Genomic DNA, 14,804 nt, shown 5'->3' on the forward strand with positions numbered 1-14,804 from the left:
ACCCACCACTGACATCACCATTCTGGCGAAATCATAATAGCAACCTAAGTACTTTGATTTAAGGGAACGTTCATAAGCATCTACTCTCCCGGGTCTTGAGCCAAGCTTCACAATAACAAGGTCACATGATCATGCTCAGGAAGAAAGTATTAATAAAATCAGACTTGAAGAAATATGCTGCCAATTCCCCTCTATTCCAACCTGCTGTGTTTGATTTAAAATTGTTTTATCAAGGTGATTCTGGTAGAGTCTGGCTAAGGACCACACCCATAATCTATTTCCCCACATAAACATTCTCTACTATTTTTTCAAGATAAGTGTTTTATTGTATGAATATATGGATTTTATTTTCTGGGGTTCAAGTCAATGTAACGCTAAATTGAAGAATGGGACTAGTCATATCTTTTTAGGTAAAGTTTAATTCTTAAAAAGTAAATAGATTTATAAGAAATATTTCTAATAAATGTAACACCATGGTTTTTAAAAATAATACCTTTGTCTAGAGTTTATGATAAAGTATTACTACAGAGGGTTTTTAGGAATTATTTTTATTTGTAAAGTGAAACTGTACACACTTATAATTAAGGTATTTCAATGTAAACCTTTCCAGGGAAGTACATACCAGGTGTTGAAATTAAATTGCAGATATAGCTTTACTTGTTTCCTTGATCATAACTAAAAGAATATTTTAGAAAAGAGCTAAAGCAAAAACAGGATGTTATAGAGATTGCTGCTTCTTTTCCAAACACTTCTCAATATGATCAAGCACTTGAACAGCAGCCTTTGGAATTCGAGTCCCAGGACCAAATACATTGGAAACCCCAACTTCATACAGAAATTCATAATCCTGTTGAAAGAATTTTCTTAATTAGTAAAAGAGACATTATTTCCAATTTCAAGGAAATAAAATAACAATGAACCCTGTTCCTTTCTTCTTTGTTCCCCAGTGCCTGAAACCTTCTCAATTGGTGTACTATTGGTATCTGGGGCTAAAAAATTCTTCCTTGATTGGGACTGCTATTAATAGCAAATAGCACACCCTCCTACCCCAAGTCATCAAAGAACCAGACATACTCTGTCGATTTTCCAAATACCCTAGTGTATTATTTGTGGCAGGAAGCTGAATGGCCCTAAGAACTTCTGAACCCTAAACCATAATTTTCTCTCATATAAATTTTCACTACTTGTCATTATTTGTGTTAAATTTGGTAACACATTATAGCTTTGAGTATATAAGAGTATTTTCCTCCTAGGCATTTTGTCTGCAGCTAGTAAATGGTAGTATTTTGAATTTGCCCTCATGATGGAATTAGATATGAAGCTAAGCTCATTTTTTTCATTTTCTGTTGCTATTGCTATTTGTGAGTTTAATGACAGTTAATGTTTGAGTGTAAAGACTCCTAGGGCACAAATACTGCTCCAGACTTCAGACTGCTTTAACATCAGAACATTTGTAGCTATAATATCAAGGTTAAGATATACATCCTTTAAGACAAACCCTGATTCTTATCCACTGGGGTGATCACATATGACAGGACTGTCTGATTTGTGTTTACTGTTGCAGCATTCCTACTCACAGAACCCACTCGTACTCTCAAGCGATTATATTTAAATGATAAATTATATGGTCACACTAATTATGCCCCAACTACTTCTTTTCCATCTCTATTATATCTTTCTAATATTCTTATATGATAATAGAATTTTGCAATAGTATTTAACACATCCTATTGAACTTGACTCCTTCTATTCTATGAACTTCTGGAGTAGAGATCATGTTTAATCATCTTTGTATCCCCAGCAATTGACATATAAAGGTGCTCAAAACCTGTCATTGTTTCTGAGCAGGTGCTATCGATTTTAAGAGTTTATAAGAAAACTGGACTGGATGAAATATTAAATAACAATTATCTCCACATTGGGAATGGTCAGAGTAATAGGTTATCATCTTTTCTCTTTCCTAAAAATGCTGTGTAGCATTTGTCCTGACATCTGAGTTATGAATTTGGAATGGAGGATTCAACTGGAAGAAGACTGTAAAATGTTACAACTAAAAAAAGGGTATTTGACTTACCTAAGTCTTACATAAGTCTTGTAAAATGTACCTTAGTGAGGAGTTAAAATGTTAGCAATAAGTGAATCTAGGTAAAGGTATACAGGTGTTATTTGTACTATCTTTATTTTTGTACCTTCTGTTAGTTTGAAATGATTTCCAAATCAAGAATTATTTTTAAATATCTTCCTCTTAGCCAGGCCAGGCATGATGGAAGCAGGAATCATGAGTCTGCTAAACTTGCCTAATATACTTGGAGGCCACTGCTACTAAAAGAGTTAGAAAATCCTGATTGTAGTAACATATTGGTGAGAATAGACATTTATCTAATTAGACTGCAGACACTTTAAGCTCTGTTTGATTAATCACTATGTATTAGTACCTTCTAATTTAAAAACTAAGTGAATAATAACAGCATTTTATATATTCAGTGCAAATAACAAGAAAAATACAAGGGTACTAACTACTATAATTATATAATAAAGCACACTCATATTAACACATAAGTTTAACAGAAAATTGTCCTTAGTTGTTAAACTCATAGGGAAATGAGTATGGCAAACACCTACGGATGTCGTAATTCAAATATCCAGAGGGTTAATACAACTTGTATGAAATATATTTCTTGAAAATGTCAGCTCACTTATATAACAGGCCTACATTTTTTCTCAACACATTTTAATTCAAGTATTTTCTACTGCCTAATTATTTTGGCTCTTACATTTTAATGTCGTGCCTACTTATTACAGACGCTAAAACTGCAATATAGATAGACTTCCATAAGTAGACTGCAATAAAGAATAATGGCCCTTTATTTTCCTAAATAATGAACTATATTTATGAAAATAATGGGCAAGTTTGTTAACAAAAGGAACTTTGTGTTGGCTGTATCACATTAAATGCTGCGTTGTTAGAAAGAAAATAAATTATATGTAACTTCTTCACTAGCCCCACATTATCACGAGTCTCATGACCTCATACATACGTATTTTCTCCTTTCATAAGTGGTGTGTAAATTCTCTATTCTATATTCTGAGCTGTAATGGAGAAAAAAAACTGAAGAGCTGGAAACAAGGTCACATTTCACTGACAGATTCCGGCTATAGCGGTGGGGCTTTTGTAGCATCTATGAATCATTTACTTAGAGCAGCCTCATGTACAGTCCTAACTCAATATTTTTTTCATTCTCAGTAAAAAAGTAAACCTCAATATAATTAAAAATTGGATCAGAAACAGACTCTATTTAGATCTTAACTAACACTTTAATGGATCACCTCACCTCATTAATAAATTAACTGATACTATTGTTACCGAGCATCCATTTCTCCTTTCCTAAGAGGACCCATATTTTTATTTAAGTATACACCTCTTCCCCACTCATAACTTTCAAGACAAGCTAATTCCATTTATGTCTGCATTAGGACATTTTTAGCTCAAGAAAACCATATCCCAATCAAATTAACTTAATAAAGGTGTTTTACAGGACCATGTAACTGAGATATCTCTGAGGCAAGGGCAGCATTTAGGAATGGGAACATGCAGAAAATGAATAAGGTAGCTACTCCAAAACAGAAGCAAGCTAACCAAAGGACTCACTCTGCCCCCAGGACAAGGAGTCCTCACTATATCTTTGGCTAGGGTTTCATATATTCACTGTGTGTTTACCATTGTTTTCTACTCCAGGTATGAGGTTTTATTATTTTTATCCTGTTCCTTCTCCATCATTGTTTCTTGAATATGAAGAAGGTAGATATCTATCACAGGTTACTGGTTTGCAAGGAGATAGTTCTCTCACAAAAGCTTTGTAAACTGTTATCTTAAATTAAACGTAATGAATTACAGCATAACTTGAATAGAAAACAACACTGCCCACTTTTGTGCTTTGTAGAATTTACCTAGTGAAATCATAAGGAAATAATATGGTCCTAAATCTACAACAAATTTATCTTTAGAACTACATATAAGCTATCATTACTCAGGAAAAATTACTAGAAAAATATAAGACATAGAAAATACCTGTGGTGGTATCACCCCTCCGCACATGACAAGAATATCTGGGCGTCCAAGGGAGTTAAGTTCTTTGATGAGTTCAGGAACTAGGGTTTTGTGACCAGCAGCAAGCGTGCTTACACCCACAGCATGCACATCTGCGTCCACAGCCTGCTGGGCCACTTCACGAGGAGTCTAAAGTCAGAAAGGAAAGAGACAAATCATCGTCTATTCCTAGGCAATGACTAAAAAAACCAATTGTTTTAAAAGTGTTATACTACTTAAATCAACATTCTAAGATTCTCCTCATTAAAAAATACATTTCAAGATAAATAAATAATACAGGTGGCATCATTCTTTCCTAAGTTTTAAATTTATATTTATGCTGGGCATGGTGGCTCATGCCTATAATCCTAGCACTTTGGGAGGCCAAGGCAGGATGATGGCTTGAGCCCAAGAGTTTAAGGTGGCAGTGAGTTATGATGACACCACTGCAGTTTAGCCTGCGTAACAGAGCAAGAGAGCTTGTCTCAATAAAATTATTAATAAATACATAAATAAATTTATATTTACAATGAGAATCTTATACCTTTTATATGAAATTATTTAAATACATGTAATTAGCAAAGTAATGTCACAAACTCATTATTATAGAAAGTAGATATGATCTTGGATATCTCAATTCATAATTGATACTTGTAATTTATGATTTTATGATTTTTATATCCAAAACTGGTTAAATCCAGTTAATAGATGAGCAGCACATCCTCCTCGATGCCTTCTCTTTTCTTGATTATCCACTCACTTGGGTGCTGTAGCCTCTTAACTAGTTTCTAGAGTTTTTACAAGGGTAATTTGGTCCACATTTTTATGTTAATTTGGTATTTTTGTGGGAGAACAAGGATCTAGAGCTTCCTTCCTAGTCCTCCATCTTGCTGACATCATTCTTTCCCATTCTGTTTTAAAACCCAAGATTCACTTTTTTACACTGTACTTTGTGTGTAGTCTTTGATTTTTTCATAGCTACTATAACATGTTGCCTTGTACTATACAACCACTCAATAAATGTTGATAATGAAGATAACAGATACACTTTAAAAAATTATAATGTGAGACAGTCCACATTTAGACCATCAAACGCTGTAGGTTATTTGCTATATAACCTTTAATTCTTTTGACCTAGTATCGCCCTAAGAGTCATTCTCTGCCCTGCTCAGTGCCCTAGAGATCCCAGCCCTACATGAGGTTCCCCTGCTCTCTGGCTCCGAATGCATTTTCCCAATGGAAGAGAAAGAGGTCAGCAAATTTTTTCCATGTTTTCTCTCTACCATGGAACCATGGTTCTGGCAGATGTGTATCCCTCCATGACTAATTTTTAATCAGGTGACCCTCTTCGAGTGTTGTGCTGGTCAATGACAAACAACTACTTCCCCACCACCAAATAAAAGCATGCATGTACACATACACACACGTGCTAATGATAAATTTTACAGATACAAGGGATGTATAACAGATAATTTACAAATAATAACAAAATATCTGATAATATTTATTGTAAATAACAAATAGTCAATTTGACAGAATGCTTTCATTAAATTTTGCCACACTTGGCCGGGCGCAATGGCTCACGCCTATAATCCTAGCACTCTGGGAGGCTGAGGCAGGAGGATCACTTGAGCTCAGGAGTTCAAGACCAGCCTGAGCAACAACGAGACTCCGTTTCTACTAAAAATTGAAAGATTAGCTGGGCGTAGTAGCGTGTGCCTGTAATCCCAGCTACAGGAGGCTGAGGCAAGAGAATCGCTTGAGCCCAGGAGTTTGAGGTTGCTGTGAGCTAGGCTGACATCATGGCACTCTAGTCCACATGACAGAGTGAGACTCTGTCTCAAAAAAACAAAACAAAAAACAATTGGCAAACTTTTGTATTTGTAGCCAACCTATAGTTGCAATTCAAACATGATTTGACAAAATCAGACTACAGAAAAATGCTTAATTATGATCTGATTCCGTAAAGATGTCATTCATGTCATTGATGAATACGTGCGGTTCTGACATGGGTTGACTGATATTTTTATTTATATTAGAAAGATGAAAACTAAACAGATGTATATCAGAACTTCATTTGTTTATAAATGACAGAAGTAACTTCTTTCCTAAATCATATAGTAATTTTTGAATACTAGAAGACTATTTCCTCAAATTTGGGGGTTCTTCCCAAATGTAATGGCTATAGATATGATAAACTTTTAAAATTTAATTTGCATTATTTATATTTTCTTCATCACATTTATACATCTAGATAATCTAGAAAATAATAACTCAATCCCTAATTTTTAGTGTTTGCTGATTTCTATGTTGTGAATACTCTAACCATAGCCAATTTCAGTCAACCAATACGACATTACTGAATGCAAAGCAGGAAAAAGATGTACAAAAGCCACACAATTATACAGTATCTCCACCATATAGATATAATAGATCAAAGTAACCTCAAGAGTCTAGATAACAATAAAATATAGTAAGATAAATAGGAAGTGATGAGTTAGTTTTAAGTACTTATTATCTTTGCTTTTAAGATAATTTATTCAGCAATGTTAATGGCATGGTGAAACAAGCGGCTTTTGAAATTCTTAGAAATTTAATTCTTGGATGCCTCTCTACTCCTGGCTGATTCTCTTAATCCTGCCTACAGAATTGTAAATAGTCCTTCATTAAATTTTCTTCAAACACCTAGCTGAGATTTGATTTCTGCTGAGACCCTGACATTGGCTCAGTAAATTGTTTTTCATTGTTTGTCTTAACCACACTCCTTGCTTCTAATCACAGCTCTCCTTAATTCACTCCAGAGAGTGATTTTTTCTAGAAAGTAAAAGGCACTGTGCTTCTTTGAAAGACAGGCTCAAACATAAGTTCCTAGGATTCCTTTTTTTTTTTTTCTTTTGACACAGAGTCTCACTCTGTTGCCTGGGCTGGAGTGCCATGGTGTCAGCCTAGCTCACAGTAACCTCAAACTCCTGGGCTCAAGCAATCCTCCTGCCTCAGCCTCCCGAGTAGCAGGGACTACAGGCATGTGCCACCATGCCCAGCTAATTTTTTCTATATATATTTTTAGTTGTCCAGCCAATTTCTTTCTATTTTTAGTAAAGACGTGGTCTTGCTTTTGCTCAGGTTGTTCTTGAATTCCTGAGCTCAAATGATCCTCCTGCCTCAGCCTCCCAGAGTGCTAGGATTACAGGCGTGAGCCACTGTGCCCGGAAGTTCCTAGGATTCTTGAAACAAGTGAGGTGTCCTCCTCGGCCATACCTTAATTATAACAGTAATTATCACATTCTGCTGTGATCACTAATAAGCAAACCTCTCTTCGTTAGGAGGCTGTAACATCCCTAAGGACAAAATTGTACTCTACTGAACTCAGAGCCTAGCATCTGGTAGATGATCAATAATATGTAGTGGATAAAGTTTTTAGTAGAAAATTTATTATAATGTACTTTTCAGACAGAATTTTTTTGTAGTAGAATAATTAATGTCAGCCTCATTTATCTCCAACAAATTATTTTCCTTTCAGGGTCTAATATTTTGTGACTAAACAGAATACTAGAGAGCAAAAAAAGAGAAAACCTACTTATGAATCGAGCTTATTCTGATGTATGATGTTTGATTTCCTTTTCAAAACATTTTCCACCAATCCCCTGTGGGCTATCTTTCCCACAAAATAGTAGTCAAATCTCAATAAAAAGCACAATAAGATCCTTGAAAGTAATCTTCATAGTTTCAGAGCCCTAATAAAAGTTTTCATTCTGAACTGACATTTACTTTTACAAAGTCTGAAACATGCATTATATTTTTATATGTTATTTTTATTGCTGTCATAATTAATTGGACTACAGGCATTCAAAAATAGAGAATTTGTTAAATATGGTCTTTTATAAATTTAAAAACATGGTGTATCATCATTTTACTGGCATACTTTTTGAAATTCCCCACAACAATTTTTAATACCTGAAAAAGAGGGCCTATGTCCACATCAAAACCAAGATCAGCAAATCCTGTAGCAATAACTTTTGCTCCTCTGTCATGGCCATCTTGTCCCATTTTTGCTACAAGGAGACGAGGTCTGCGACCTTCACGGTCCATGAATTTATGAACCCTAAGAAACATTTTCAAATACAACAGTAGTTAAATATTAATTGTCCAAAGGTAGGATATAAAAACTGTAATTTACTTACAGCAAATATTTCAAGTTCATTCAGAAATATCTAATTTGTTTACCTCTATTTTGTTAATATCTCTATTTTACATTGAGAGCTCCATTAAACCCTGAATATGTTGACCATCTCCCCCTTAGAGGAAATTGAAAAGATGGCACAGCCTATACGTACATAACACTGAGAACATCACAGTGAAGTAAGATGAAAAGATGACAACCTTCCACATTCCTAAGCCAGTCAGTCTACAGAGTACAATATGTAGAAATATTTAAATATAAACTAAAAGGTGCCGTCAGAGTCATTTATACATAACGCATATATGTGACCCACTAGCTGCTGTGAATTGTCCATGTCTCATGTACCCTTCACAAGGGGTACAAGTGTAAACTGTACCTGAGCTGACTGAAATCTGTTTTTCTGTAATGATGTATTATAAAAATGTTTGCCTGCTTACATTGACAAATTTACATCCAATATGAAAAAGCACTTATTTTTGTTAAAAGAAAAAAATGTTCCATTTTGATGACTTTCACATTGGCTGTTTTGACATTTATCTAGTATATATGTATTGACATAAAATTTTTAATGGGAAGTTTGTTACAAAAGTTGAGAAGATCAGCACCAAAAAGCCAGTTTTTTTTCTTGAGAAACATGATCACATTAATCTACATTTCTAATTCATGCTGTGGGAGTATTATTCATTATCAGTTCAATGAAGACAATTTTTTTTTTCTTTTTTTTTGCGACAGAGTCTTGCTCTGTAGCCAGGGCTAGAGTGCTGTGGCATCAGCCTAGCTCACAGCAACCTCCAACTCCTAGGCTCAAGCAATCCTCCTGCCTCAGCCTCCCGAGTAGCTGGAACCACCACGCCTGGCTAATTTTTTCTATTTTTTTAGTTGTCTGGCTAAATTCTTTCTATTTTTAGTAGAGACAGGGTCTCACTCTTGCTCAGGCTGGTCTCTAACCCCTGAACTCAAGCGATTCTCATCATGCCTTGGCCTCCCAGAGTGCTAAGATTACAGGCATGAACCACCACACCCAGCTAAAGACTGATTTTAATTTATGCATAGATGCCAACCAAATGTTTACTTTCAATTAGGAAAAGTAACATTTTATAATTATTCAAGCATTTAAATAATGTAAACAAATTTAAGAGAATATGAAAGTCTACCAGAGTAAGCAGATTGAAATCTAAATACCTGGAGGATTGAAACAATTTCATTGTTAGTTAAACATCTGTTTGAAATAAGCAACTCCTAAAGGGGACTATGGTGAAAGTTCAAAATATTAATTTTATGAAAAATAATATTAGTTTTAATATCTAACTTAATATTTATTACTCAGTAAATATATCATATGCAAGTTAAATGATATACTTATATAATAAATTGTGTATATTTTATGGGTTATATGTAATATATATAATATAAATAATAATGAATACTTAATTTACTATTTATTAGTTTTATTAGAACTACAGACTAATAGGAAAGCTGATTCAAATATTTTCTACATTGTATGTGAAATTAAGCTCCCAGAAAATTGTGTTAACAGAAAAGACGAAATTCTTGCTTAAAAAATCTCACAAATTACCTCTTGATAGCAGATGTTATCTCTTTACTTTCTCCAAATTCCTGGCGATATGCTCCACTCACCATACGGTCATTAGCTTTATGTTCACCAAATACCTTTTTCAGGGCATCTGTGATTTCTCCAACTGTACATCTGAAATATTAAATGGTGGTTCCATTAACATCATTATTTTGAGAGAAAGATATTTGTTTACTTTAATATTCAATACAATTGACATATTTTATTACTGAAGTAAAATATAGGCTGTCAAAAATTTAAATAAGAATTTTTTAAATGTATTATGAAAGCATCTTTCCTGAGAATACTTACAAAAAAGTGATTCTGGATGCCTTTATGCATCCTAATCTCTTTTCAACATTTGTCAACCAAAAAATGACTGAATGACCTAAAAACTATAAATAGACAATATCTAAAGGTTACTAAATAATTCTCCACATAACAATAAAAATGGATAAAGAACAAGGCTTCCATTGATATTTTTGGATAAGAAGTAAATCTTTTAGCACATTCCATCCATTTGTTCATTAATTCATTCAACATTAACTGTGTGACTAATATGTGCCAGGTATGTCCTAGAGTTATAATGATAAATGGCACCAAAGAAAAAGTGCCTGCTCTTATAGAACTTATCACCTACCTAGTCAGGGATGCAGACAATATACAAACAAATAATTAATAAGATAATTTCATATGATAATCAATACTATAAAGACACTAAGACAGTCAAAGGTGGAATGGAGTGTCTGGGAGAGCTATGTTAAAATTATTGAAGATGTGAAGACATGACTTTTGAACTAAGACATAAATGATAAGAATGAGGAACCCAAGGGAACATAAAGGGGAAGCGTGTTTGAAAAAGGAAACACTAAATGCAAAGGCTCTGAGATGTAGGAAAACATGTTTTGCATTCTAAAAATAAAAGAATGGCATTGGGTACCCAGCATAATGAGGAAAGTAAGATAAGATGAGGTCAGAGAGATAGGCAAGAGTCACATCTAGTACATCTTGCAGGCCATGATAAGATTAAGTTTTAATCTAAAAGCAATGGAGATCATCAGAGGATTTTAATCAGAGAATACATCTAATTTCTTTTATGAAATTAAAACTGGAAAAAAAAATCAACATATACTATTTACTCTAAGCCTTAATCACTTAAGACAACATGTTTTTTAAAAAGTTCTTTGTTAAGCAATATATACTTAAAAGCAAAAGGCATTTAATTAGTGACACTACCATATATTGGAAGAAAATGTTCCATGGGTCACTCATTTTTCTGCATGTCTTGCAAAGCAAAGCACTGATTGCCCTTTTCTCTGGACTGTCTTTTCAAAGATGTCTGTATAGTCAATAGTCTTGGAAGACAGAGATATTGGCGACCTTCAGAGCAAATACTGTTTGCTTACTGTTCAATAGAATAACGTCTCCCTTTAGAATGATGGGCATTTTTTTACCCATTATAAAAGATCCAGAATCCCAAAGCTCAGGTTTTCTCCACTGGAATGTAACTCAATCCACTGCACATGAAGTATTATCATCTGGCCCTTTTTACATGGTTCTGTAGGAACTGGAACTCAGAGAAACTAGCTCCAAAATTACTGATACTCTGGCTACTACTATTACAGTAATGAACTGTCCTTCAGTTCTGACTCAGGGGTCTCATATCTTCAACCAACATCTCATGAAACTGTACAGAATAATTTCTTAGCTTGCAAGAAGGGTAAAATTTCAGACCCCTTCTATTTCTTAATATAATAAATTTATTTATATATATTAATATATTTATGTATCATATGTAGTATAGCAAGATAATTTTATTAAGTGCCATATTCTGTTCCCAGCACTAATTTTAATGATTTAAGGTCTCTTCACAACAACCCTATTAGGTAGCATGTATAAAAAGCTCCACCTTGCCATATTGTGCCTATGATAACACAGAAGCAGATATAGCATGTGATTAGCCCTGTTTCTATTCAGCCTGTTCTTAAACGTAGGATGGCAAAGGTTACGGGTTACAAAGGCAAAAAGTTTCAAGAAGGAATAAGTGATGAGTAACGTAAAGCACTGTAGAAAAGTCAAAATACGGACTAAAAAATTTCTACAATATATAAAGAGGAGGTCTTTGGTGAACTTAGTAAAACCAGTTATATTACAATAGAAAATCAAATGCAGTAGGCCAAAATGTCAACAGGAATTAAAAGACTGAGAACAATTAAAAATTATTCTACTCTAAAGGCCTGGCGCAGTGGCTCACGCCTGTAATCCTAGCACTCTGGGAGGCCGAGGTGGGTGGATTGTTTGAGCTCAGGAGTTTGAGACCAGCCTGAACAAGAGCAAGACCCCGTCCGTCTCTACTAAAAATAGAAAGAAATTATATGGACAGCTAAAAATATATATAGAAAAATTTAGCCAGGCAGGGTGGCGCATGCCTGTAGTCCCAGCTACTCGGGAGGCTGAGGCAGAAGGATTGCTTGAGCCCAAGAGTTTGAGGTTGCTGTGAGCGAGGCTGATGCCACGGCACTCTAACCCGGGCAACAGACCGAGACTCTGTCTCAAAAAAAAAAAAAAAAAAAAATTATTCTACTCTTAAAAGAATATATGGTTCTAACAAGGGAAGAAAGACTGGGATGGGGATGGGGAAGATGGCTGCTCTTCTGGTTGCTTCATGATTAAACGTAATTCAAAAGCAATAGCATCACAAGTTTTTCCTATGAATTCTCAGATTAATGTCCCCCCATGCAAGAGCCATTTTAACTGGTGTAAGATCAAGATAGTAGGCATAAGCCTGATGATATACTTGAGAGTACATCAATTTCAACCTGCAAATCAGTGAAATGGATTCATTACAACAGTTTTAAATGTTCTGAGCCATAGTGAAATACCTAAGTATTAATATATTCCATTCAAAACATATGAATGTTTTAAATGCAGAGATATTTTTAAAAGATAATTAAATTTATTATGGTCACCATTATTTTCTTTTGGGCTCACAAGGTTTATAGGATCAACCTTTTACTTAAGTATACTGTGAAAAGCTAAACTGGTTAGTGTTTAGTCTTTGGAAATCTCCAAACTTACATATCCTCACCTTGCACGAGCTGCTTCCACTGCAAGACCCAGAATATTTCCCTCTCCACTGGCAGCACATTCGGTTAGTGCATCAAGACATCGTTCTGCCAAAGCTTGATCCCTGCTAGATTTGATCTTATGGAAAGGGTTGAGGAAAAGGACAATTTACATGCACAGGGAATAAAACAGAGATCAAGAGATTAGATCCTCATGTGTACCATATGGAAACTGTTCCATAATCCTAACCTCAAAAATAAGAGGGAAAAAATGAAAAGAATAATACATAAACTAGGAATTTCATTCATGCAGGTCATTCATTCACTCAGAACTTCCTAAAATAACACTAACTTTGGTGTAACCCTGACAAAGCAATAACAAGCAGGGCAATAATAGCGGCGACCTCCCCAGCTAGCACATACTGCTTAGGCTTTTCTAAAGTTGGAAGACATTGAAAATACATGGGTCTTTTATATTAAGTATTTTCAAGGAACATTAAAAATAGTAACAAGAAAAAAATAGATAAGAACTTGGAAAATAATTTAGTTATATTTTAAGTTTCTTTTAGCTAGATATATAAAATATATCCGTAATAATATATACGTACATTGCTGATCTTTGCATTTAAAAATAATCCCAAAACAGTGAAAGAGAGACAGAGACAGAAAGAGAAACTGAGAGAAAGACAATGAAAAGCATGGTCAAAAACTTTGTCCCTAGGTCCTAACTCTACTCCACTCTGCCAACAATTCACCAAAACAAAGTTGTCAAAAGCCAGTATCTTTATAAGTTGTACCACCTGTAAGAGTCTAAAATATGACACTGTTCAAGATATCAGTGAAATCATATAGTATTTATAAGCAGAGGTGAGACAGAAAATGTATACAGTCATCCCTCAGTTTTCATACGGAATTGGTTCCAGGACCCCTCACAGATACCAAAATCCAGAAATGCTCAAGTCCCTTATATAAAATAGCATAACTAGTATTTGTATATAACCTATGCACATCTTCCCAAATATTTCAAATCATCTCTGGATAGCCTATAATACCTAATATAATGTAAATGCTGTGTAATAGCTGTTATGCTGTATTAAATATTAAGGTTGGTGCAAAAGGAATTGGGGTTTTAGCATTTTGAAGTGTCATCATTTTGAAGTGTCATCTTCTCTTTCTGTAAGCAATGAACCATTTCTCGATCAGATTGTGACATGCTACGAAAAGTGGATTTTATATGACAACCAGCGATGACCAGCTCAGTAGTTGGACTGAGAAGAAGCTCCAGAGCACTTCCCAAAGCCAAACTTGTACCAAAAAAAGGTCATGGTCGCTGTTTGATGGTCTGCTCCTGGCCTGATCCACCACAGCTTTCTGAATCCCAGCAAAACCATTACATCTGAGAAGTACGCTCAGCAAATCAATGAGATGCACCGAAAACTGCAACGTCTGTAGCCGGCATTGGTCAACAGAAAGGGCCCAATTCTTCTCCATGACAATGTCCGACTGCAGGTTCACACACCAATGCTTCAAAAACTGAACAATCGGGGTATGAAGTTTTGCCTCATCCACCATATTCACCTGACCTCTGGCCAACCAACTACCACTTCTTCAAGTACCTCGACAACTTTTTGCAGAGAAAATGGTTCCAGAACCAGCAGGATGTAGAAAATGCTTTCTAAGAGTTCGTGGAAGCCCGAAGCACGGATTTTTAAGCTACAGGAACAAAGAAACTTATTCTTGTTGGCAAAAATGTGTTGATTATAATGGTTCATATTTTGATTAAAGATGTGTTTGCGCCTAGTTATAATGATTTAAAATTTAGTCCGAAACTACAATTATTTTTGCACCAACCTAAATAATAAGAAAAAAAGTCTGTGTATGTTCAGTACAGACATAATG

General features: G+C 34.8%; 1 protein-coding gene across 3 annotated transcripts in view; it reads right to left on the reverse strand.

The window, feature by feature from the left end:
* Nucleotides 1-303: 303 nt before the first annotated feature.
* MMUT (methylmalonyl-CoA mutase) overlaps nt 304-14,804 on the reverse strand; it is a 34,075-nt gene continuing 19,574 nt past the window's right edge. For all 3 annotated transcript variants that reach the window (XM_045543707.1, XM_045543706.1, XM_045543708.1), the window contains exons 9-13: nt 12,929-13,044; nt 9,844-9,975; nt 8,042-8,189; nt 4,070-4,237; nt 304-847 (exon numbers count right to left, since the gene is read on the reverse strand). In XM_045543707.1, coding sequence (XP_045399663.1) covers nt 719-847; nt 4,070-4,237; nt 8,042-8,189; nt 9,844-9,975; nt 12,929-13,044 — 693 coding nt within the window. In that variant the 3' untranslated portion in view covers nt 304-718. The remainder of the gene's footprint in view (nt 848-4,069; nt 4,238-8,041; nt 8,190-9,843; nt 9,976-12,928; nt 13,045-14,804) is intronic.

Source organism: Lemur catta, chromosome 2 (assembly GCF_020740605.2).
Source record: "Lemur catta isolate mLemCat1 chromosome 2, mLemCat1.pri, whole genome shotgun sequence".
In the NCBI taxonomy this organism is placed as follows: domain Eukaryota; kingdom Metazoa; phylum Chordata; class Mammalia; order Primates; family Lemuridae; genus Lemur; species Lemur catta.